Genomic DNA, 27,047 nt, shown 5'->3' on the forward strand with positions numbered 1-27,047 from the left:
TTCGCCACTCTCAAGCCTCCTACGTAAACCCTCATCCTTAACTTTTTCCTAAGATCTCTGTTTTAGATCTTCATCTTCTTATGCACTGTCTCCAGGTTGACATCCTCACATGTGGCTTCCATTGTAACAATTACATGGAACCCTCCTCAACCTGTGTCCTCCACCCAGATCTCTCTCCTGAGCCCCAGACTTGTGCATCCAACACCCTTGAGCACATTTCTTGTGGACGCTTAACAGGCATTTCAATTGTAACTGCTCCAAAACTAAACTCATTACATCCTCCCCCTGCCTCTCTGCAATATTTCCCATCTCCAGGAGGGGTACCAAAATTCACCCACTTACCCAAGCCAGAAACTTAAAAATTGTCTTTGATCCCTCTCTATCTGCATCTCCCATAACTCACCAACCTTCTAACAAATCTTGTCTATTATAATTTGAAAACAGCTCACAAATCTATCCTCGTTTCTCTGTTTCCACCACTTTTCTTTATCGTAGTCCAAACCACCACTGTCTCTCACCCGAATTTCTAACATGTGTACCATTTCATATAGTCTTAAACAGCCCAAATCTCAAACCATTTTTTCACAGAGCAGTCAGTGATATTTTTTTAAAAACATATATTAGAGTGCCTGCTTAAAGTTTGTCAATAGTATATTACTGCATTAAAATGAGTTTCTGACTCTTTAAATGCCTTACAAAATTTTCACGATCTGTCTGTCTACCCCCTTGCTTTAGCTGTCCCTTGCCTTGAGCCACACCTGCCATGCTGAAGCTCTTGTAGTTCCTTGCCTTGTCTTTCACAGTGCCTCCCTCTCTGCTTGGAACGTCCTTCTAACTTTCTGTGATGTGTTATCATTCATCTTTCAGGACACAGTGTAAATGCTACTTCCTCAAGGAGTACATAACAGGCCCTTGTGGGTTTATTAGGTCTCTTCTAGTCATATATATTTTTTCCATTTAATGCACTCTTCTCGGATTTTTGGAATTACCTGTTTCATTTCAATGGTTCTCTCTTAGACTAAATGTTCTAGGAAAGCAGGGATAAAGTCGCTGCATTTGCACCATGGAACTCAGTTTCTAGCTTTAACAAATGTTTGCTGAGTGAATTTGAACATAATGATTGAAGAAAGAAAAGATTAAAGTAAATGACTTTGGTTTCAGTACATCTTTTCAGCGATACAAGAAAGTTTAGATGTTTCTGATAAAGCTCACTAAATAAGGTTTAATCTAGTAGTAGGAAATTAGGTAGCTTCAACCTCTTGATCAGGACTTCAAAGTGGTTTCAACTTCTGAACTTTATAGGGCCTCTTGAATACTCACTGAGTCTACCTTTTTATGAAGTTGTCAGGCCTTTCATTTTTCTAAAGTAGAATTTCCAACACCCATTTCCAGGATCAGCCCCACTTAAATCACTGGACTAATTTCAGTGCGAGGCCAGAGAGAGGTAAGAAATATTATTTAAGTATTCTCACATGCATCTGAAATACAGCTTTGATTCTGGTCCTGTCATAACAACTTTGTATCATTATAATGACGTTTTGGTGAATGATGGACCACTTATATGATGGCTGTCCCCTAAGGTTATAATGGAGCTGAAAAAATGTTATCACCTAATAACATTGAAGCTGTCATAGTGCAACTCATTAGTCATGTGTTTGTGGTGATGCTGGTATAAACAAACCTACTGTACTGGCAGTTGTATAAAAATATAGCACATATAATTATGTATTGTACATAACACAATAAATGACCATGTTACTGGTTTATGTATTTACTATGTTATACTTTTTATCATTATTTTATATTTTAAAAAGTTAACTGCAAAACAACCTCAGGTAGGTCCCTCAGGAGATATTCCAGAAGAGGCATTATTATAGGTTATTGCCCCTGAAGACTTTCCAGTGGGACAAAATGCAGGGATGGAAGACAGTGATATTGATAATCCTGATGCTGCATAGGGCTAGGGTAATGTGTGTGTTTGGGTCTTAGTTTTTAACAAAAAAATTTAAAAAAATTAAAAAAAAAATTTCAAAAATAGGAAAAAGCTTATGGAATAAGAATATAAAGAAAGAATATGTTTGTACAGCTGTATGATGTGTTTGTGTTCTAAGCTAAGTGTTATTACAAAAAAATAAAAAAGTTTTTAAAAATTAAAAATTTACAAAGCAAAATGTTACAGTAGGGTCAGGTTAATTTATTATTTAAGGAAGAAAAAAGTTTTATAAATTTATTGGAGCCTAACTGTACAGTGTTTATAAAGTCTACAGCAGGGTACAGCACAGTCCTAGGCCTTCACCTTCACTCACCGCTCACTCACTGACTCACCCAAAGAAACTTCTAGTCCTGCAACCTCCATTCACGATAAGTGCCTTATATAGGTGTACCATTTTTTATCTTTCATGCCATATTTTTACTATCTTCTATGTTTAGACACACAAATACTTACCATTGTCTTACAATTGCCTACAGTATTTAGTACACTAACATGCTGAACAGTTCACAGCGTAGGTGTGTAGTAGCCATACCATTCAGATTTGTGTAACTACACTCTATAATGTTCACACAATGACGAAGTCACCTAATGACACATATTCTCAGAATGTATTCCTGTCACTAAGTCAGGCATGATTGTACTTCTGATTTGTGTTTTACCATAAAAATAAACTTTCTCTCCTATCTGAAGCTAATTCCTCTTTACAGCTTAAAACATTTCCAGCCTGTCTTATTCTGCTTTATTCAACCCTAGGATGGCTAGTTGCAGCCAAAGTCATGACAACATGCACATATAAAACCCCAATTTTGCATATATAGTTTTATCTCCAATACACCCAATTCCACCAATCATTTTGGCATCCCTCTGACACAAAATTCTAGATTACCCACACATGATTGTAGAAGGGAAGCTATGCTTCATTGCATAATTTCTTAGAGGTAACACTCTAGGGAATGGCAGACTTCCTCCCATTGAACATACTTCTGGTTTCCGGTAATGGAGATTGGTAAAGACTTTCAGACCCATATCCTTCAAAGAAACAAACAACAAAAAATATTGTGCATTCCTTTCATGCCAGAACTATAAAAGGGGCATTATTTATATTGTAATGGTAAATAGATCATAAAGATACATTTTTTTTTTCTGTGCTAGCAAGGGCCTGAGATCTTAGGAGTCAAGTCACTTCTATTTGATTTATGGAAAATCTCTAATTTAATGGAAAAATTATAATCACTATGATTAACCTAGCACCTATTATAATTGTGCTAGCATTTTGTTAAGTATTGTACATCATTCTTTATTTAATCCAAAGGAAAAAATACTTATGAGGTCGGCACTGTAATTACTCTAATTAACATCAAATACACACGCACACGTGCATGCTAACACGTGCGCGCGCACGCGCGCGCGCGCGCGCGCGCGCACACACACACACACACACACACATATTCAATGCACACTCAGTAAAACCCAGCACGATTTAGCTGGGACTTGAACTAAAGTCTGTCTGATTCAATGCCCCTTATTTTATACACCTGTCACTTTAATTATGAAATCCTTTCATGGAAGCCTCAGCACATCTAATTGATAGCTTAGGCATATATGGAGTCCAGACTCTATTCTAGCTTTTGATTTGACTATTTCTGCATAAGATTTATTGCAATAAATTGTATACCATTTCATTGCTTCTAACACGAGGTTTTATCATTTCAGCCATATAATTTATTTCCAACAAAACAGAGAAAATCAACAAAAATTAATATCTCCTTTGTGATAAGGCAATTTCTGTGGACTCTATTAGAAGATTAGAGATAACACTCTCAAGATATAGGAAGAGAACTACATAATTAATAAAACATTGATATGTATTATTTGCATTATAAATACTAAAATTTAAATTGAGACAAAATATTTTATAAAATCTTTAGTGAACTTACCCTAATAATATTGTAAATATCTCCATCTCTATAGTTGTTTGTAGGTATACAATACAAACCATTGTAAAACATTTCCTTCTCAGGAATGCAAGGGTCTACCTTGCCATCATCAAGATTGAGGCCATTATAGAAATAACCATGTAGTTCTATATTTGGAAGCAGGTTGTACACCTATGAGAAAAAATCACATGATTCCCAATGATTTTAAGCACTCCTTTTACAAGTACAAAATTAGCAAATTTTGTGTCATACCCATTTATTTTTGCTCTTTTCTTTAAGTGCATGGCCATAACATTTAATCCAATATTTTTGTGTCAACTTATTTCAAAAGAGGAAATCAATTTTGCTTTAGGCAGTCAATGTCATGTTCACAGAATTTTTCAGCTTTGGCACAGAGTTTATAAGAGCATGTAATTAAGAGATACTTGAGATCTATTGATTAATTCCAGGTCTAGTGTATAGATAATTTATTGAAATTATAATGTTAGAACTCCCAGGTCTGGAGAATGTTAGCTGTCTGATTCCAAATCTTCTCACATAGCCTTCTAAAGAAAATATAAAATCAACAAAAAGAACAAGTAATGATATACATGACTCATATCTTTAACATTGCTAAGATTCAGAGAATAACACGATTTTCAAATTACTTTTTGGTAGAGAAACACCAAATTCCAAAGTAGCTCCTTCTGCTGCTGAAAATCCAAGGTATATAAAACTGTAGAAAGAAGGCTGAAGAGGCTACATGACAAAGAAAAGAATGGCATGGAGAAATTGCAAGAAACACACACCCAATCAATTCCAGATAAAACAAAGTTCAACATTAAGTGTCAAAATATGAGCCATAGTCCTTAAACACAATAGTTCCCAGGACAGGCTACAGGAAAAGTGCTTGAAATAAGTAGGCCTGGAAGTGGCAGCTTCAAACAAAGCTTGGCTAACGGGAACTGGTCAGATCAACAGAGGAGGTACGCCGACCCTTGGAGATAGGACACTTAAAGGAGGGAAGAATGTAATAGGATAAAATTAAGAGCACTGCAGAAACATGAGAAAAATAAACATACTAATCCCTACACCATTTTCAACACCAATATTTTTTATTAAAGAAATTGTATTTTACTAAAATAACAGAAAGAGGCACTCTTCACCTATGATAACTCTATTCACAAAATACCAAAAACTAGAAAAAAATCAACTTCATACAAAGCTGCCATAAGAGAAAACAGAAAATGCAAATGAAAATATTTTAGCTCATGAAACTTCTCTGCTAAAGTAACTAACTTACTAACTAATAAATAAACAGAGAAAAGCCATACCAAAACACTTTCATATAAATAAAATATTCTCAAATATGCATTTGAAGTATTTAAAAAGCACTATGAATCAGAAATTCAATAAAGAAAAAGTAGAAATAGACAAAACCCAAGAAGAAATAAAATGGCAATTTATTGATAAATAGATAAAATTTATTGATAAATAGATAAAATAGATAAAATAGATAAAAAATAGATAAAATTCTACCAAAAATGAATTCTCAAGTATAACGACCTCAAGAGAAAATAGTTGAAAGAAAACTTTAAAAACAGAACAGAAAAAAAAAAAATTAAAAAATAAAAATTGAATAAGAATGAATTAAAACAGGTCACAGGCAAAGTGGTTGAATTGGAAAGCAGGCAAAAAAAGATCCACCATATGTATAGAGTTTTTAAGAAAGGAAAAAAATGGAAAGACTGATATTTGAAATTATAATTCAGATGAAATTTCTGGAAATAAAAGAAGATCTGAGTTTACATATTGCATGGGTCCGCTGAGTACCTGGCAATAGTTCTCCTGAAGAATAAATTCTGAGATATTTTACTAAAACTATTAGATTTGAAGTATAAAGATGAAAAACTTTCAAGGCTTTTAGACATAAAGATGAAATAAACTATGATAGAAAATGAATTAGACTGATGTCAGAATTCTTAAAAGTAATATTTAAAGCAATGAATAGTAAAGCAGCATTTCCAAGAAACTTAAAGAAAGTATGAATCAAAGATTTAACATTATAGATAACCTGTCCTTCATGTATCAAGGTTTTAGAAAAACAATTTTGAGTATGAAAATTTTAGGGAATTCTATACCTGTGTGACCTCCTGAGGAATCTAGCAGAAAATAAGCTTTATGTAACCAAAAGATAACTGAGGAAACTGTTGAAATTTTATAAATATGAGGAAAAAACAGAATATAAGCATCATGATATGTTCTGACAAAGAAGTAATGATGCAGCTTTAAAATGAGAGAAAAAGGAGAAAAAAGTGGAAACTAGAATAAGATTATTGACTCCTGTGTAGATAATAGGTAGGAGTCAAAGAATACTACTGAAAAATGACTGGCTAGATGTAAATATTAAGCAAGAAAAAAGTGAGATTAGGTTGTTATAAAAGATGTAAATACAAAGATAACCACTAAAATAAAAATTCAACCTAATCTGAACAGCAAAAGAAATTTAAAAACATCTATAGCAAAGTGAAAAATCCAAAAAAGCTAAAAAAAAAAAAAGTAACTTTAAATAAAACACAGTAATTACAAGAAAAATACTATGATTGAGGATTGAGTTGAGGCCTAATATATAAGTCATACCAATATAAGTGAATGGACTTAATTTTCCTTTAAAAGAAAAAGAGTTTTTTTTAAAACAAAAATAAAATCCAATGCTATACTTTATAGAAAAAGTCACTGAAGGACAATGTCTCAAGGGTTAAATCTAAAGGGCAGATAAATGAAAATAAAAAGAAAGCAGAGGTTGCAATCCTGATACCAGAAAAAGTAGAATTGAGCCCAAAAGGCAGCAAACGAGATAGAGGAGAACAATTTGTACTGCTGAAAGCTGCAATTCATAATAAAGGCACAACAGTTATGAATATCTATGTACCAAACTATAAAGTAGAAACTATAGAAGATGCAAAATAGAAACACTATTAATAAGATATTTTAACAAATTATTCAGTGCGAAAAAAGTTGAGTTTTAAAAATAAGTAAGAATACAAAAGATCTAAATAATCATATTTATGGATACAAACAAACTGATAACAGAGACTATATCTTTTTCTTAACACTTGATGCATTCTCAAAAACTGATATATATTTGGGCACAAAAATATATCAATAGATTCCATAAAATAAAAATGTTACTGATCATGAGGCAATAGAACTTGAAATTAAAGAAAACTCCTAAATAAAAGTATCTTTCTACACATAAATTATAAAATGTTCCTGTAAGTATATTTGCAGTGAAAGGGTAAATAAATATAAAAATTATCGAATTTTTGAAAAATAAAATGGTGCAGTTGCTATGTATCAGGACCGATGGGATACTTTAGAAGTAGAGATCAGAGAAAAATTCATAGGTGTAAACATCTGAACCAATGAGATAAATGAATGAAAACTATGTTAATTTCTATATAAAGAACCAAAAAATAACAACAAAATACAGCAGCAGTATGGAAATAATACAGATAAAAATAGAAATTAATGTGGTAGAATGCCCCCCAAATCCCATATTCCATCAAATTAATAAATTAAAATTCTATTTTTTAGAAAACTCAGCAAAATAGATAAACCACTAATCTAATAGAAAAAAAGAAACAAAATACAAACATACAAAACAAAAATCACATAATGGGGAACAAAAAAGAAAGACGGAGGTAACTATTGATAAAGAGAATATATATTTAAAATACAAGAGATTTCTTCATTTTTTTCAACAAAAACAAATTTGAAAAACCTATGTATGGCTTAATTTCTTAAAAAAATATATAATTTTCGAAAACCAACACCCACAGGGAAAGAATACTTAAACAGACCATTTTCTGTGAAAGAAATTGAGAAAATTATCAAGAAACTATCATACACAAATGCACTGAGCACAGATAATCTACTAGTCATTTCTATTAAGGTCAATAACAAGGCAAGGATACTAATCCCCCTGCAATTTAAAATGAGGCAAAAGAAAAATATAGAGGCATAGTCATTGTAAAAAAGAAAAAAGAAAGAAAGAAAGAACATTATTTGCTAGCAACATGGCAGTTTATCTGGAAACCCTAAAAAAAAAAAAAACCAAACCAATATTTAATTTAATCAATAAAGAAATTCAGCAAATTAGAAAAATATAAATACTTTGCAAAAAGCTCCCAGGTACATAAATAATAACATTAGAATATACAATGGAAGAAGAAAACTCAACTTATAGCAACAAAAAAGTTAAAATATTTACAAATAAGCTTAATAAGAAAGTATATAAGATTTTAAAATTAAAATTCATGAATGACACAAGAGGATACTTGAGCAAATAAAAAGATATTTTTTGTTCTTAGGACATCTCACCAAGATGCACCTAAGTTAATTTATAAATTCCATGCAATCACAATAAAAATATCAGTAAACTTTTTTTCCTGGAGTTAGATAAGTTGAAAATAAAGCTGATATATAAAATCAAACAGGAAAGAGGAGCTAAGGAAACCCTGAAACCAAAGAGCTTGGCTGAGGGGAGGGGATCTGGGGAACAAAAGGAAAGGAATTGGGGAAGGAAAGGAAAGGAAAGGAAGGAAAAGGAATTGATTCCTACCAAAAATTAATACATACTACAAATCCTCTATAATTAAAACAGTGGTGATGACACATGAAAAGACAGACGGCCCAGTGGAGTAGAAATATTAAGTTCAGAAATAACATAACTACAAATCGAAATATACTAGTATGGGATAAGGGAAGTTATCTCAAATCACCACAGCAAAGATGATATTGTATCTATTGGATAGTCATTAAATTAAAAAAGACAAATTAGATATATACTATTCTTTAGGGAACTAGAGCTCCTTGGAACAACAGTTGCTTTCACGGCTAGTGCAAAGAAGGTTCAAGACGGGACTGGGACTACTTGTGCCAGAAAATTGGCAAGTGCTAAAAATATGAACTGGACATGTCAAAGCACACAGGGACCAACTTGAAGCTGCTCCCACTGGAAAACTTGGAACAATTTGAACATAAAATTAATTAAGAGTAGTAATGAATTATAAACCTTTGAGAAACAGGAATCCTTGGATCTGTAAGTAAAGAGAGGAAACCGGAAAATTTCATGTTACAACCAACATAGAAATATTGGCTTAGGCAAGAATTATCAATGGATACTAAATCTAAGTGGGAATTTTGATGAGGAGCAAGATATACATATAGTCTTAGTAAGCACAAATTGCTTATTAATTCAAGGGAGAAAATAGCCAATGAAGGTACAAGAAAACACCCTTATCAGGGTGATCAAAATTAACATCACCAATGATAGGCAGAAGGATCTTGTGTACCTTGGATCATATCCTGGAAAACAAATAACATCGCTTATTTGGTATTTTGGCCAGGGATGCATAATCTTCACCTAATCATGGGAAATGTTAGACAAACCTAAAATGAGGAATATTCTATTAAAAACACACGCCTGGTTTAAATTCTTCAAAAATGTCAATTTCATAAAGAACAAAGAAAGGCTCTGTTGCAGATTAACTAAACAGATTAATCTATTCTAATTAACTAAAGAGACATAACTACCAAATGTAGTGCGTGATTTTGTCCTGGATCTTGTACTAAAGGGGAAAAAATATGGTAGAGAGGACAACTGACAACAATGGAACATAGTTGGCAGATTAGATCCCAAGCATCGAATCAGTGTTAAATGTCCTGAATTTAACTGTATTATAGTTATGTAGGAGAATATCCTTGCTGTTAGGCAATGAGCACTGATATATCAAGGTATAACATAGGATCATATATGTAACCTACTCTGAAATAGTTCAGGAAAAAATTTAATGCTATATACACATTTGTGTGTGTGTAGGAGTGGAGAGTAAGAGAGAGAAAAAAGGTAGCAAAATGTTAAAAGTTGGTGAATCTGATAAAGGGTATGTGGGAGTTCTCTGTACAATTTTTGCACCTTTTAAAATTATTTAAAACTAAAAATTAAGCTTATATAAGATAATATGAAAAATATAAACTATAATATGAATTGAAATGCACTCATTTATATACCATCACTTGATTTATACTATTAATATGGCTCCTGATAATAAATAAAGGCAACTTCTTTTGGTTCTGATATATTCTTTTTTTTTTTTTTTTGAGACAGAGTCTCACTCTGTTGCCCAGGCTAGAGTGAGTGCCGTGGCGTTAGCCTAGCTCACAGCAACCTCAAACTCCTGAGCTCAAGCGATCCTCCTGTCTCAGCCTCCCGAGTAGCTGGGACTACAGGCATGCACCACCATGCCCGGCTAATTTTTTCTATATATATATTTTTAGCTGTCCATATAATTTCTTTCTATTTTTAGTAGAGATGGGGTCTCGCTCTTGCTCAGGCTGGTCTCGAACTCCTGAGCTCAAACGATCCGCCCACCTCGGCCTCCCAGAGTGCTAGGATTACAGGCGTGAGCCACCGCGCCCGGCCTGGTTCTGATATATTCTGAGACCCGTGAAGATGCCTCTGGAATTTTTTTTGAGGTTTCTTTTTTTTTTTTTGAGACAAAGTCTCACTCTGTTGCCCGGGCTAGAGTGAGTGCCGTGGCGTCAGCCTAGCTCACAGCAACCTCAAACTCCTGGGCTCAAGCGATCCTCCTGCCTCAGCCTCCCAAGTAGCTGGGACTACAGGCATGCACCACCATGCCCGGCTAATTTTTTCTATATATATTTTTAGCTGTCCATATAATTTCTTTCTATTTTTAGTAGAGATGGGGTCTCGCTCTTGCTCAGGCTGGTCTCGAACTCCTGAGCTCAAACGATCCGCCCACCTCGGCCTCCCAGAGTGCTAGGATTACAGGCGTGAGCCACCGCGCCCGGCCTTTTTGAGGTTTCTTGATGATTTTTTCTTGAGGCAGTTTTCCTAAGATTTTGCTACCTGTAGTTGTAGGAAGAACGAGCAGAAGCTATTTACTTTGGATCCATGAAACTCTTAGGAAAAAAAATGTATGCATCCATATTCCACATTTATAGACAAATTTGTCCTTTATTTGTTGATGCTTTCTCCAGGTTCTGAAAGCTCCTAAATAGAAGTTTCTTAGCTCCCTTTAACAGAACAACTTAAATATATTTAAGTTTTGCATTGGAAAAAATATATAGTTTATATCACAATTCATGGTTATTAAATACTAGGTTATTAATGAATTTTATAGCTTTAAATTTAAAACTAGACTTACTGTAGAGGGTTGAAAGCAGAATATAAAGCTGAATTTTCAGTGAGATTTCAAGTTTTTAAAATATATATGCCTTTGAAAGAGATTTTCAAAATTACAGCAAAAATATAATAACCTCTAAATGTTAAGATTATCAGTGATTTTAAAGATTTTCTTTTTTATGTCTGTATTTTGCACGTTTTCTACAATTAACAGGCATAATTTTTATCATCAAAAATTTAAATCATTGAATTAGGTTTAAATATGATAATAAATTTCAATATTTATATGTATCTGTGTTAAAAATAAAGGAAAAATATAAAACAATTGTTTAATGAAACAATTCTGATGTAATTCTGGATTTGCTGGTCTGGAAATGTTTAAGAAAATACAATATCTATTAATAAATAATAACTTTAGACTATATCCAAGTATATGTGCAACATAGAGATTTCTTCTAACTCTAGGTTTTCACATCTTTGACTTTTTTAAAAGGCATATTGTTGTATAATTCCCAACCTGTTGTAATTAGCTACAGAATTCTGTATTGTTATGAGCATTTTCTTGGGCCAGCCAAAAAAAATAACTAAGTATATAACCCATGAAGAAACAAAGGGAGAAAATGTTTGATATTTTCAACACGTTCAATCTCAAATAAAAGCATTATCTAAAAGCTAAGACTTGTGGGAGTCCAGATGAAAACGGGAGAACTCACACTGTCAGCCGACAGCTGTTGTTCTGATTTCAGGAGAAGGACGCTTTTATCCACAGCCCCGAGGGCACAGAGTGAGTCCGGGGCTGCTTGAAGATAGAGACTCGCGTTGGAGCCAGGTAGCCCCCGCTCCTCAGAGAACCTTATGCTAACCTGAGATAGAAAAAGAAAAGGAAGGAGAGTGGAGATAATTTTATATAAAATACTTTTATACATTCAATCTCTTCCAACTAAATCCTTATACATTCCTATACCTTTCTCCTGCCCACTTTCACCCTCAAGTCTCTGCAGAGACATCTCCTTCACCCACCTCTGGTCATCTCAGGATTAGCACTGCTGCCAAAGATTATGCACTCTATGTGGTGATTCTCTCATCCCCTAATAATTTAATTACCGACTACCATGTAAAGGTTATAGTAGTCAGAGAAGGAGACAACAAGGAGCAAACTGCTCACCCCTCTCACTTTGGACAGGCTGGAAATAGAAGAAACATTACCTTGTTTTTAAAGCACTTGTCAACCTGGAATTCAACACTGTCAGCCACAATTTCCCCACTGGGGTGAAGGGTGTAGACAAACATGACAGCCACGGGGGCCAGATCAGCACTGATGTTGATTGGGAATGAGAAGCTTCCCTTCCAGGCTGTGCAAATAGGAGATCAACAGACACAGTGACAAAGTTTCCTGGATCACAGGGTACACTTCGGTAAAAAGAGAATGACTTATGGAATGGGAACTATACGTACAAATAAAGAAGGTTGCATAATTTAGGTAATAACAATTCTGGGATTTGGGGCATTGCTTTAATGTACTTGAAGATCTGGCAAAAATGGAAACAGGTAAAAAAATCTCCTTCATCAAAATATTTAGTAGCTTACCTTGGGCCATACCAACTATAGCCTTTCATCCACAAATTGGAATAGAAAGGTGCTCCTCCTAACTTCATGACTCTATTAGTATATTTACTTAAAAAAATGAAGCTAGAGTATGTATTTAAAAAATGAATGTATTATATACACCTTTGTTTCTGATTTCCTTTTGTCCACTGAGGAAGATAGCTCCTTTTACCATCATCTGTGCAGAACAAAGAAAACACAATATGTGACATATTATCTCATATGATATTACATTATCATACTGTCATTAGGTAATGAATCATCTAATGTTAATTCTGCTCCATAAAAAAATGTTAATTCAGCTTCAACAAACAAAGGTTAATAATGGAATTTGCATTAATTGGAAAAGAACAGAGAAAGTGACTACAGTTGGTTGAGAACCTATTATGTACTGGAAACTTTGTGAATAATATGTAGGGCAAAGCGGTACATAAAGCTCTGAAATTGTCCAGACTGTCTGGCTTCCAATGTGCCTTCACCTAATCATTGACTTTGTAACTTAAGACAAATTGTTTCCACTGTTTGTCTCTGTTCCATTACCTGTAAGATGGGGACATCCATAAAGCTGATTAAACGAGTTAACACATAAAGTCCTAATAGCAGTGCCTGACGTATAATACTTCTCCAGGGGGGTAAGTCTTATTATTTCCAGTTACAAGTCTACACTTGAGGAAGCCAAGTCTTAGAGAGTTTAAACAATCTGCCCAAGATTGACCAACTCGGATGATAAGTAGGAAGGGGTGGGAGACTCAAACTAGGAATGTCAATTTCCAAGTCTGTGTCTTTTTTACTCTTCAACATACCTTAAAGAGACAAAATGGGTAGAGCCAAGAGGGCTTATTCCTTTTACTGCTTATCAGAATGAGCTTTCCACTTTACTTTCTGGTATCTGCCTAATATTTTACTATCATAAAGGGTCATAAATATTTGATATGAGTTACAATTGAATGCTCAAGAAAGCAGACTCTGGATAGCAAGTTTTCAATGTAAGGGAAACTTAAATTGTCTTACATCATTTCATGTGTGTGTTTGTTTTCAATGGATTCAATAGCGTTCATTAGGAAAGTGAGAAGGTTCAGCTCATTCACATTACCAGGGCATGACTGATGCACAGGAGACTTACCAAATAGAAGAAGTTTACATATGAGTCATCCTTATATGCCTTACTGTCTAGGGAGTAATGTACAGTAACAATCTTCTGTTGATTACATCTAAGCTGCTTTGGTTCAGGAACAATCTTCAAGAAGCTACTGGTTCGGGAGTAAAAGCGTGAGGCTGAGAAATAAGCATCCGTGTAGTGGGGCGTCAACCAGCTGGGAAGATAGCAACTCTTAGGTTGAATATATGTGGCCTGATATGACAAAAGAAAGTGAAGAGTCTTAGAGCTATAAAGACCTCCAAAGATAGTTGTTACTACAGAATGGAAAGCTTCTAATCTCTTCAAAGCAGGGAGGAATCTTAGCTTGTGGCTAACATTTTAATGTTAAATTATTAGAACTGAAATACTAATAGCACTCTCCTCTTTTTCTAAACAAAGCATGACCATGAAGTATTATATGAATATTTCATTAGACCAACAATGAATTCTCATGTTTTTTACTTTCTAAGTGAAGTCAGAAAACTGGACTTACATTGTTTCTTTCAGCTATTTTTGAACACTGACAAATTGTTTAACTGCAAAATTCTGCTTAAGCAGCAGAAAAAAGAGAAATCATGTATGAAATCTATGTATGAAATGATCTAAAAGTCAAAATCGTCATCATGAGCTACTTCTAGTTTCTCAATGGAAAATATTGGTTATTAGAGAATTTATAACAATTGTAATAGACTGAGTATCTCATACTCTTGAACAAGTATTCTCATATTTAATGAACAAGCAAATCATAAAAATAAGCTAAATTTTAAAACTTTATTAAAATATATTCTCAAGTTATCTTTTAAGAGATTCCTAATGTTTAGAATTCCTAATATGCAAGTCCTCTACGAGGTATCTAAGAGTCTTCATCAACTCTTTGAAGTCTTACTTGAAGGTTGAACTCCTGATCGAATATATCTGAAGTGTCAATGGCAAATTGAGCTTCACCGTTCTCATCTGTAGTGTAATTTCCTATAAATTTGTTGTTGAGATTCAGTTGCAACAACTTGCTCACCATAGGTACATCATTGGGACCAGAAAATTTAATCTGTACAAAAAAAGAAGTATTAATATTCTTAAAACACCAAATTTTCATGTTTCTACAGAAAACAAAATTTCTATTCATAAATGCCATCACTTACAATTTTCTTAAACTCTAATAGACAGCAAGATGCTCTATTAAATATATACGTATAAAATATGGAAACAGCCATAATTTTATCTATTGCTTTTTTTCAGCCTAGGACTTTTGCCAATATTTCAGACACAGTAATGCTACAAATGTATCATGAAAGTGGGGAAAAAGTGGCCAGAAATTTTCAAAGGGCAATCTATGATTCAGAAAAAAAGAAAGGTGAACATGTATTTTTTTAGTCAAACCTACAGTTCCAAAATAAGGAATCCCTCTTCTATAGAAAGAGTCCATGTTCTCAAAGTTCACACTTCCAAGAAATTGAGTGATAGAAATAGATGTCTTTTCACTGATCTGCACACCTGTAAGAAATGATGAAACGGGGTTAGGGAGGGTTTAATTGTTTGATCAAAAAATTAAAAAGAACAAATAGCTTAGGGTACATGTGGAGAACTTCCTACACACAGAATTATATTCTTGTTTTATATTGAAAGAGAGGTGTGAATGCTTTGAAGTATGTTTCCAGCACACTCTACCTTACCTGGTTATCAAATACTTCAAATTGAAGAATGAAATTAATATGAAAATATTTGAATCAGAAGCAAGTGAAACAGCTCTTAAGTTCCTGTCTCCTACCAGTCTGTTTAGTTCTGGCTTTTGACTCTCTTTATGATGGAGATTGTCATAGACATGTCAAATATAAGGCTTTCTGAAATCTTTCTTATGCCTGCAATATAACTGTTTATTTAGACTTTTACCAGATTTGAATAATATCTGATAACAAAGTAAATAGAAATGCCTTGTGATATCAACTAAACAAGTGAATAAGCAGAGTTAAATATATCCAGATAAGTTACTATAACCACACTATAAATGTAACAAATTTACCCATTGTGTCATCATAATATTGATCAAGTATATTTATTTAAAGCACTTTATAAATAATATAATCCCAAACTCTTTCTAATTAACAAGAAATAATTAGAAATTGAGTTTGTTTTCCCTGCCCCAAATTAAATCTCACTTTCTTCTTTTTTTAAAAATTCTTTTAACAAATATTTATTGAGCACTTACTAACTGTGATCTTGTAAATGTCTCACTAATAATTTTTGCACTTGCAAATATCACGAATACCCCCAGTTGTATTAAATCAGGGGTTGGCAAGCTTTTCTGTAAAGGATCTGATAGTTATTCTAGGCTGTAGACCACATTGTCTTTGTCACAACGACTCACCTGTGTTGTAACTCTTAAGCAAAGTTACACAAATGAATGTGGCTATGTTCCAGTAAAACTTCATTTACATAAATAGGCAGCGATCTAGATTTGATACTCAAGATGTAGATTGTAAGCTATTGTATTAAATCAGAAATTAGACTCTGGCAATTGCTTACCAAATGATTTATACAAATTAAAAACGATAGATAATTTATTAGCTTAGTTCTGCTACTTAGGAGGGAAGCTTCTCTGTCTAATTAATGCAGTTATAATTATATAACATTTACATAATACTTTTATTTTAAATGCTATTAGAAACAGCTTATTCAAAAGCAGCCAAGTTGACCTATTAGCAAAGGTACTTCATCTTATTATTTTGAGCAATAATTGGTCTGGATTTTGCACATAGTATTAATTCAGTAATTTTCTCCCCAGTGAGCTGCCATATATCCCCAGGTTGTTCATAAAATCCAATCATTACCTGTCCCAAATTCTGTAACAATTACACTGATGTGAAGTGTCATGAATAATCCAGAAAGATAGAGTTGGAAAACTTTTGTATTTACAATTTGAGAAACGCAACCATTTTTCAACTGAAAAATAAAGATAAGGGATAACAAAAAAGTTAGAAATCCAAGAGACTTTTAAAAAATATAGAGTTTTAGCACAGATAACACCCCATCCTTCCCCCCTATGGCTCTACTTCACAAACTTGTTGAAATGACCAAAGAATTAAAGAGGAGGAGGCAGAGAATATTTACATCAGCATTTCAAACAAGGCAAAAGGGTAATGTATATTTTATAGATTCTAAGGAAATTCTCCTGGAAACATTGTAGATGAGAAGAGATTAAAGGCTGAAAATGCAGTGAAATGGTATTTTAAGAGTAAGAAATTAAATCATCTTGAGAGGTGCTAAAAACAAGTGGAACAGAAGCATTCATCAAATCTGTAACACCAAAACAGATACTTTTTAAGGTAAATTGTTCATTTAAAATAAGAAAAAATCTATAGATAATCTTTCATCAGGAATATCAATAAAGAAATATAGATTTAATTGTATTTTAAAGTATTTATTAATTCCAAATTTAAAATGTTGAAGGGTATATCAATTCATTTGATCCTCAAAATTATTGTATGAGCTAGGCCCTCTTATTATTCCCATTATATGAATGAATAATCTGAAATATAGGCATGTAAACTGCCCATAGTTAAAAGATAGTGGAGCCAACTAGGTATCCTGGTTCCAGAGTCTGTTCCTCTGAACCATCAACTATTACATCAACAACATCACAAAAAGCTATTTCACTTTGTCTAATTATAATAGAAATTAAAATGAAATAACAAGAAGTTGGCAAGAGAAAAACATTTTTCAGTAATCCTTGAATCAAAGAGAAAATATAAGGTAAATCAATAAGAATCTAGATATTAGGATAAAGGAAAAAATGCCTTGCATCAAAATCTATGGTGTTAAGCTGTAAAGAAAAATGTAAAGCACTGAATATGTTTATTAATAAAAAAGCAGCGAATATATTTTTAAAACCAACAAAATTAACTAAAATATTAGAAAAAGGATTCAATAAGATTAAAGCTAAAATAAATGTTTTAGGAACACAAAAGTATAAAACAGAAAAGGAAAAATAAGAACCAATAAAATAGATGACCGTTTCATAAACATGATTTAGAATAAAGAGAACAAAATTGTATAACATAGGTGCTGACACAACTCAGCATACATCTGGAAGAAAAAAAATCCTTATTTTGGAACACAATCAAAAATTAATTTTATGTCTATTAGAAAAATGTATGCAATTTTTTTTTTTAAGACACAGGGTCTGTCTCTGTTGCCCAGGCTGGAATGTAGTGGCTATTCACAGCCATGATCACTGCACGCTGCAGCCTCGAACTTTTGAGCTCAAGAGATCCTCCCACCTCAACCTATCAAGTAGCTGGGACTACAGGAGCCTGTCATCATGCCTAGCTTTAATCAATCTTAAAAGCATACTTGGATAGCTACAGGTACCACACAGGAGCAGGTGAGACTTTTTTATAAGAATTGAAACCCATAAGCATTAGGAACCTTGATATGTCAAAAATATCACAATCAAAATCAATGATTTGACTATTCAAATAACAGAAATGAAAAAAATTGTTCAGAGGGGGAGGGTAATAGTTATAATAAATGAAAGTTTCAATTTCACATGAACTGCTGGAAAAATATAGGTAATTATGAGTTTTCAAATCTAAATTGATAACAAAAATATGAAAAGGTGCTCAAATTAGTTAGTAATTAGGTAATGTAAGTTAAAACAAGCTAAATTTGTGTCTATCAAAATGGCAAAAATTTTTAAACTACTGAATATATTGCTGGAAGTAATTTGGGAAATATAATATTCTCATATATTGCAAATATTTCTTAAAATTATATCTATCAACAGTTATCTATATTTCCTCTAGGAAAACCCACTCTAAGAAATTTATCTTGAATAAATAAAACCTCTCGTATATAAAGATAGTTCTAACAGATTATTTTTTGCTGTATTTTTCACACATGGAAAATATAAAACATTAGCTGAGTGAACATTCATCACCCAGGAAAGGTTTACTGAATTGCATTATAACTACCCCATGGAATAACGTGCTGCTGACATGGAAGAATTTCACTCAAACTTTCTTAACCTGCATTTCTTATAAAGATAAGTTTCTGCTTGTCTTTGCCAATTATTAGTATTTAATTAGAGGATGCTCACCAAATTTGGTGAGTAACACTGGGACAATCAGACTTAAAATATAAACTATGTGGTGTGTACAGATTTCACTTTTGGAAGTCCAAAGGCATCTTCAAGGAGATAGACAGAGTTGTTCACTTAAGGTTAGGCTACTGTAGCTGGAGAAAGCAAATGGTGGCTTCGATTATAAATTGCAAACCTAAAGTAATAAATGTGGATGCTCTGAATTGCAGATGTTTGTAAATAAGTTGTTTCCATAAGAACAGTCCCAGTTTGCCTGATGAGTACAATCAGAGACTCATTCATTTAAAGGATTATTAAAAATTCTCCCAAGAAAGATTGGGGAGGCCACCTAGACAGTATATAAAACAATAAAGCCAAAAAGATCTTTCAAATTCTAAAATTCCTGTGAATTTATAGGTGGATAACAGTTTACACAGTCTATAGAATAAGATTAATAAAATGTGGTGTTTGTATACCATGGAGTACTACTCAGCCATGAAAAATGGTGGACTAATACATCTTGTATTAACCTGGGTGGAACTGGAGACCATTCTTCTAAGTGTGGTATCACACAAGCGGAAAAACAAACATATGTACTCACCATTAAATTGGAACTAATTGATCAACACTTATGTGCACGTATAGAAATAACATTTCTCGGAAATCAAGCAGGTGGGAGTGGGAAGGAAGGGATGGGTAAATTCATACCTAACAGGTACAATGCACACTATCTGGGGGATGGGCACACTTACAACTTTGACTCCAATGGTGTAAAAACAATTTATGTAACCAAAACGTTTGTACCCCTGTAATATTCTGAAATTAAAAGAGAGAGAAACTATGGTTAAACACTGTATTTTCTCCTCACTCTTCACCTTAGTTAGCTGCAACTTCCATTATCCACAAAATGAAAATAGTGTTAAGTCCCTTTTATAAATGGAGCCAAAGAAAGAAATATAATAAAAAATGAGGAAGAACTTTTTTTTTTGAGTAAAGATCATGGTCTGTACCTGTACAATAAATTGCTCACATATTTCATTGTTTGTCTCACAATTGCCTGAAGGAAAATACTCTCTGCACACCCGGATTTGGGCTTTCCCTTGCACAGGTTGGCCATAGGTGTACCTAGTTGGAGAAAGGTAGGCTTATGATTATAGATTAACAACAGTATAGCAATATTTTATGGTCTTCTTCAGAAATTATATGTGAGATCTTTAAACCATGAGTACGACAGTCTAACCAAATTCAATAGAAATCTTCATCTATTGGTGTGATTTTCTCTCAAAGAATTTAGGTTAAATTGGGTATTTTATCTGTTAGGAGAATTTGGCTGCTTTTAAAAGAATCAAATTCAAGATAGTGTAGAATGTAAAATAATCTAAAATCTCAGTGAATAAGATTTATAATAATATTTAAATTGAGTTTTTAAAATTATATTTTAATCTGAAATATTATAAAAACTGGTCGCAGCATTTTCTTTATCAGAAAATATATATGTACATGAATAAAAAATAATTTGAGATCTTGAAGTATTTCCAGATCAATATTTTAAATACCAATTCTCATTTTACCACTCAATAAATATTATTGAGTATATAATTATGGGAATTGACATAAACTGGTTATGTTTTGACCAAAAGTATAATACATTCTGGGATGGGGTTAAGTATCTAATTTTCTCCCCAAACACAAAAAATACTATAGCACAAGGTTTTTTAAAGGTTCAACCAAAGGCAAATCCAAATAATTGGAGTTTTTTCATTCCTTGAGGATTCTTGCTATGAAGATTTAGAAAAACATAACAAATGTAAAACTAGTGTACAATAAAACTGAATATCATTAAATTTACAGATTATAATACATTTTTTCTAATTGTCAGACAATGATATAAATCAGATGTTTACATACATTATTTCATTTATTTTTCCCAGTGACCCTGATGAGTTAACTGAGATCAAGTAACTCATTTCTACGCATTATAATTGATAAAACTAAAATTCAAACTCAGATCTGCCTCACTTCACAGTCTGTGCTCTTTCCATTCCATTCATCTTTTTGTCTCTCTATTTAAAAATTCTTAGCATTTCTGAGATTTTGACTCAAATCATTAAAATCATCTGTCAGGTCTGATTATCATATAGAGGCCAGACTAAGACGGGCTACAGATGTTCTACTTGAATACTTATTATTTCTTCTTACTGTCTGTTATTTATAAAATAAAACTCTTGTCATAGTATTATCTACAGGTTAACACATGCCCATGAGGCTTAAATATACATTTTCCCTTTGTGATTTGAAAAGCTTTAGGTGGACACCAATGCAATTTATTGAAATCTCTTTGCCTGTAGGTAAATTTTCTTCCGTCTTAAAAGCCCAATTCATCTCTGAGACTGTTTGCTAAAATAATCTAATTTGCTGCTGTTTTCTTGAGCTGTTCCAAGCTCAATCCCAGGGAATACCAAAGAAACAACACACAGACATAGTTTGATACAACTTGAGACAGACAATTGACATTAACTTCTAGATATAGTGCTCTTATAGCCTGCCTGGAAATAACTTTATAGCAGGAATAGCTCCTGTCTAGCTGCCTGGACAAGTGGCAGGATATTATTATCATTGATACTGACTAACTACTTAATGTCAAATATTTCTAGAATATAATGTTAAAGAAGTTTCAAGGATTCAGGGTAATAGATTATAACCTGACATAATGTTTGGGAACAACCAGTTCCATGTTAGCATTCAGTTAGCAAGTCTTTTTTGACGGCCATACTTGAGAAACATTTTGGCTCTCCAAAATCAGTGTGTTGCACTTTTTTAGCATACCATTGGGCAGATAAATAAATTAGAGATGTTAATGCCATGGAAAGTTCTGGATTTGTGTAGGGTTTTTTCCCTAATGAAGCTAGTTTAAGATCCTGGATTTCTTCAAGTTTATATTGATTATCGATCATCTACAATCTCTCATCTATTACATAAACTAAATTCTGACACATATTCAACTACTTTTCATCGAAACTCAGAAAAATTTTATGATCGTTTCCCTAGAATCCAATGAAAATTTTAAATACTATTTTTTTTTAAAAAAAGGCTAAAAACTGGTTTCCAAGATTCTTTGGGGCATCCACAAGAATTGCTCTTGCATGTTGATTAGGCAGCCCCAAGTAATTTCCATGATATCAATTAAATAAAAAGTATTTAACAAATATAGCACATATTAATATATTTACTGTTTATCTATAGAGTATAACAGTGTTATTGATTAGGAGAGTAGCTCCGAAACCAAACAACCTAGGTCTAAATCCTAGCTTTGCCATCTAAAAGCTCCATTAATGTTGATAAATTATTTCAATTGTCTGTGTCTTATAGTCTTTCTTTATAAAATAGAGCTGATAATAGCTCTCATCTCAAAGAATTATGGTGAAAATATATGTAGTGCTTAACATATTAATTGGTACTCAAAAATATTAGCTTTTTTTACTATTACTAAACATGTGAGAAAACTGTAACACACTAAAAAAGAACAAAAGGCATTAAAAATAATTTCCCAAAAAGAAATTAAAAATTTCTCAAATCATATAGGAATTTTTTACTTTAAGAGGATTCAAATTAATTCAAATTAAATTGATAAGATATCTCATATTCATTATGATATTTTAGATAGCTCCTATTCTTTTTTTTAATGAAAATACTCAATGCTGGTTAAAAAAGGCAGATACTTTCGTGCCAGCTGCTGGAATTGCACATTGGCACAACATCTTTGGTGAGCAATATGGTGATCAAAAGACTGAAAGAATGTTGTATATTTTGTCTTGGTAATTCCACTTTTGAAAATCTTTCTTAAGTAAATCTTTCATAAGTAAACAATTTTTAATTCAAAAACTACTTATATAATTGTACATAGTAAATCTTTTGTAAGTAAACAATTTTTAGTTCAAAAGCTACTTATACAATTATCCATAAAGACATACACTACAAAAATATTAATTACTGGGAAAATAAAATGAAACAGCCTACATGTATCTTATATAAGAATAGTTAGGTAATTGGGTATAGCCACATAGAGATATGTTTATGGGACAAAAATTGGAATTCATAAAAAGACTGGCATAATGTGGGGACTTTTTAAAAAATTATTGTGACTAGAAAAGTATGATTGCAGTCATGGAAAATATTATTAAAAATTATAGGAAAATAAATCACAATGATGGTAGAATTAATTGTAGGGAACTTCTTATGTTTTTCTTTATATTTTAAAAATATTAGAATATAAGAATTCATTACTTCTCTAATAATTTTAATGTAAGTATATAAAAAATTAAAGTTATATGATTAATCTTATTTCTTATTCTCTCTCAGCTTTGTGTTTACCTGTGAAGGCAAATCTCCTGAATAAATACTTACGTAGCACATGCACCCACTTGGAATTCTTCTTCTGTAATAGTTACTGTTTGTGGTGCACTGACCTTAACTTCAAATCTGGGCAACACTGGAACCAAAGAGAAATATACTTCAGCCTCCACAATCACTGGTGAGCAAAACTCATTGCAATCATATAGCTAAGTATGCTTCCAAGCACAATGTTTTTCCATATATACATCTGCACAGACCATATTTCAATCACCCCAAATTCTGTGTGGCACCAGTCTACCATAATATGTGATGGTGTCTTATCAGTTATTAACTCTTCCCTTTTCCTCTCTCTTCCCTATCCCCAGAATTTTATACTTTTTTCTCTTGTAATTGCTTAGATCCTTCTTAGAAGACTGTCTGGATTCTAGAAAATGGGATATTTCATAGGGGAAAAAAAAGGCAGGGATCAGAATAAGGATACTGAGAAAGGAGTGAGAAGCAAGAGAAGATTGATCATAAAGCAGATGAAACCATGAAAGGAAGGTGACAGGAAATCAAATCAAGCTTCACCTCCTTTTGTCTAAGTCTAACATAAAAATTGTTTTGTTCAGCCCTTTATGCTCTTCTTATATAGGACAACCATGAACAGCAATTGGTTACCATATCGCTTAACAGTAAATTGGTGTGTCACTGTCTTTCCTGATTGTCTTTTCACAGCAATAGAGTAATCTCCAAACATTGGTTCTGAAGTCAATCGGAATGAGAGTTGGGTTATATTTTGGAAAGAAGTCACATTTTTCCATTGAGAAATCCTATTGTTTTGAGGATCCTGGAAAATAATGAAGAAATAAAAACAATCAGAGATTGATGAGAATATTATCCTTTCCTTCTATATTTTGGATACCTTCTATAATTATTGGAAGTAAAGAAAGTGCTACCATTTTATCAAACTAATTATCTCAAATTGTAAAATCAACATAACTTCCCCAGTGCATTCAAATTTTAAAAATATCTCTCATAAGCCCAAAAAGGATTACAAAATCTGCAACTAATGCTTTTGATTTTGATATTTCTAACTGGAGTTACATAGTTAAAGAATTAAAAACTCAATGTGCTTGCTCCAGAGTAAGAGCTCTCCAAAGCAGAGTGGACCCACACCAACAGGTGCACGAGGGATATTTATCCTAACAAATACTTATAATCATTGTCATGGGTTTTTACTTGGTCTGTATCTAAGTTGGTCATGAATTACACACTGCATACAAGAGCTGCTAAATGGAAGTTCTATGATAACAAAGGATTGATAATGCCAGCCTTTCTCCTTTATTTGCTTTCAACGTATTGCAGCTTACATGAGACTATTTCAGTAAATTTATTGATATCATCCAAGCATGATTAAAGAAACTCTGACAAAAAGATCTCTACAAAGAAACAAAACCATTCTTCATTACCTACTTTATAACATTTTTTTCGATAGTTTTCATCTACTAGAAAGTCTAGAGAGCTAAACTAATTTCCCCGACTTCTTTTCAGTTAGGGTTACCTATGTGACCAAGTGCTGGCCAATTAAATGTAAGGGGAAATCACCAGGTGGAAATTCCCTCTAAATGAATCAGAGTCAGTTAGCGTTGAAAAGAGAACAACATATTGAGGATGGCAGGAAGGTTAAGTAAAGAAGCCTCTGACTTTGGTAATAATGTGCTGTTCTATTGTGCTATTCTAACACTGAAGTGCCTACACTCAGGCTTAGTGGTTTGTGAAAACAATAAATCTTTCACTTGTTTAAGCCACCTTTAATTAAGCTTTCTGTTACTTTCAATGGAGCACAACTTTAGCTGAATCAGGATGTGAAGATAATAGAATTTATACATTACTAATAATGCAGAACATGAAAATGGCTGCCATGATATTTATTTGTCACCCATATAACAAGGTCAAAGCATTTAAAGTATAAGGAAGACTATTTGAAGTATGTTTACACACATAATCATTAATAAAAAACTGAGGATTTCAGAGTATTGATCTTCAGAATTAGCCAATAGTAATGATATATATTATATGCAGAGATTAAAACACATATGTTGGAGGTGGTTGATACAATATATTTACTGATGGGCATAGGTCTTCAAATATTTTGAAGGCCACACTTCTCTAGAGATCGAAACTGATAGGAAGAGACTTCATTAACTATTTTCTGAAAGCAAGCAGTCCATTTTATAATCTCACCTTCTAGCATATTTCTAAAATTTTAGACGTTTTTGTTTTCTATTTCCTTAAAATAGGATGTGGCTAAATTAAAATCAAGAAGTGCTGGCAGGCAAATTAAGCAATTTCAGAATATATACCTCCCTTAGAAAGAGACTGATCTTTTATTTTCCAAAAAAAGCCTACTCTAAAAGCAATGGCCCTTTATTTAAATCTTCATCTGGTGCCTTACACTGCATATGCACGTAAACACTTCTCTTTCCCCCTTTTCAGTAATCTTAGTTTCTAGTTATGCATCGTGAAAACTAGACACACAGCATTGTTTATCCAAATATCTAAAAAATAGATGAGAAAAGCAGATCTCTTACCTGAATTGTGATTAAAGGATACTGAAAGAGGAAAAAAAACTATATATTAATACTGTAATCATACAATATTTTTGCCAAATACTGCATTATAAAGATTATAGATCTTAATTTAAGATTGAAATTTAGCTCTCATTCTCCAGAGGTCAAAGTTTCCGTAGCTAAAGATGCCAGGAAAACCCTCAATGTGAAAGAAATCCCAAACTTCTTTGGCGAAGTGGAAAGCAGGTTCCATGCAACCTATTTTCTTTATATGATGAAAAGACTTTAAAAAGTATAAATAGCTCACTATAAATTAAAGTTTTACATTTAAACGTGAAGTGAGCATTGAAGCTGTACCTATATAGTACTCCATGTTGGAACCTTATTTTCATACATATGGAAAACATCCTGAAGTCTGCATAGCAATGGATTTGTTTAACTTGTTTAACACATTAACTGCCATGTGAGTTGTATTTAACTCATTCTAGTTTTGAGCCCGTGGCCTCGTGAAGCATATGTAACTCACACATCTCCTCACCTTGGGAGCCGCTTCAACTATTTTTCAAGTTTCATATAACTGACAAACAGAAGACAATAAAGAATAACAGATTTTTCATTAAATTAGGATCGTTTTGTTTTTGACGTTTTTATTCTATTTTCGTAATAAAACACCGTGGCCCCAAGAAAAAATTTCTTTTTTATAGTGTGGCAATGTATTAAATTTCATTGTACCATCAGAAATTCTTGAACTCACCAAATCCTTAATAGGCTTGAACTTGGTATCCAGTGTCACAATGCGAAATCGAACTAAAAAAAAAAAAAAAAAAAGGAGGAGATGATTTTTTTTTCCTTGTTATTTTCCCCTCAGGTATGATTGCTTGTAAATAGACTTAGAAATTAATTACCTTGCTATCACAAAATACTATGCTCCCTTCTCCACTAGCTCTGATTTGACTCTTTGAGATTTGGGATCCACTGGGAAAGCCCTCTTACTGCACATTTGTAATTCCTCTGTTCACAATGCTCTGCTGTTACCAAGGCTGATACTAGAGCTTCTGCCACCCCTGGAAACTTGTACCCTAAGAGCCCATTTGGATATCTTCAGAATTGGTGGCAGAATTAGTCATAGAAGAGCAAATGTGAAACATGTATGATAGGAGATAAATAAAATTTTCCTGGAAATATATACTGATGCTATCAAACAAG

At 32.9% G+C, this 27,047-nt stretch overlaps 1 protein-coding gene across 1 annotated transcript in view; it reads right to left on the reverse strand.

Moving 5' to 3' along the window:
* The window catches only part of LOC138396808 (ovostatin homolog 2-like), a 48,030-nt gene that overhangs the window by 18,452 nt on the left and 2,531 nt on the right, over positions 1-27,047 (reverse strand). The window contains 13 exon segments of the mRNA XM_069490479.1: positions 2,303-2,308; positions 2,880-3,022; positions 3,931-4,101; positions 11,833-11,982; positions 12,326-12,512; positions 13,813-14,075; positions 14,749-14,907; positions 15,244-15,353; positions 16,688-16,799; positions 19,947-20,061; positions 23,341-23,425; positions 23,950-24,118; positions 26,596-26,648. Coding sequence (XP_069346580.1) covers positions 2,303-2,308; positions 2,880-3,022; positions 3,931-4,101; positions 11,833-11,982; positions 12,326-12,512; positions 13,813-14,075; positions 14,749-14,907; positions 15,244-15,353; positions 16,688-16,799; positions 19,947-20,061; positions 23,341-23,425; positions 23,950-24,118; positions 26,596-26,648 — 1,723 coding nt within the window.

Source organism: Eulemur rufifrons, chromosome 16, assembly GCF_041146395.1.
Source record: "Eulemur rufifrons isolate Redbay chromosome 16, OSU_ERuf_1, whole genome shotgun sequence".
In the NCBI taxonomy this organism is placed as follows: domain Eukaryota; kingdom Metazoa; phylum Chordata; class Mammalia; order Primates; family Lemuridae; genus Eulemur; species Eulemur rufifrons.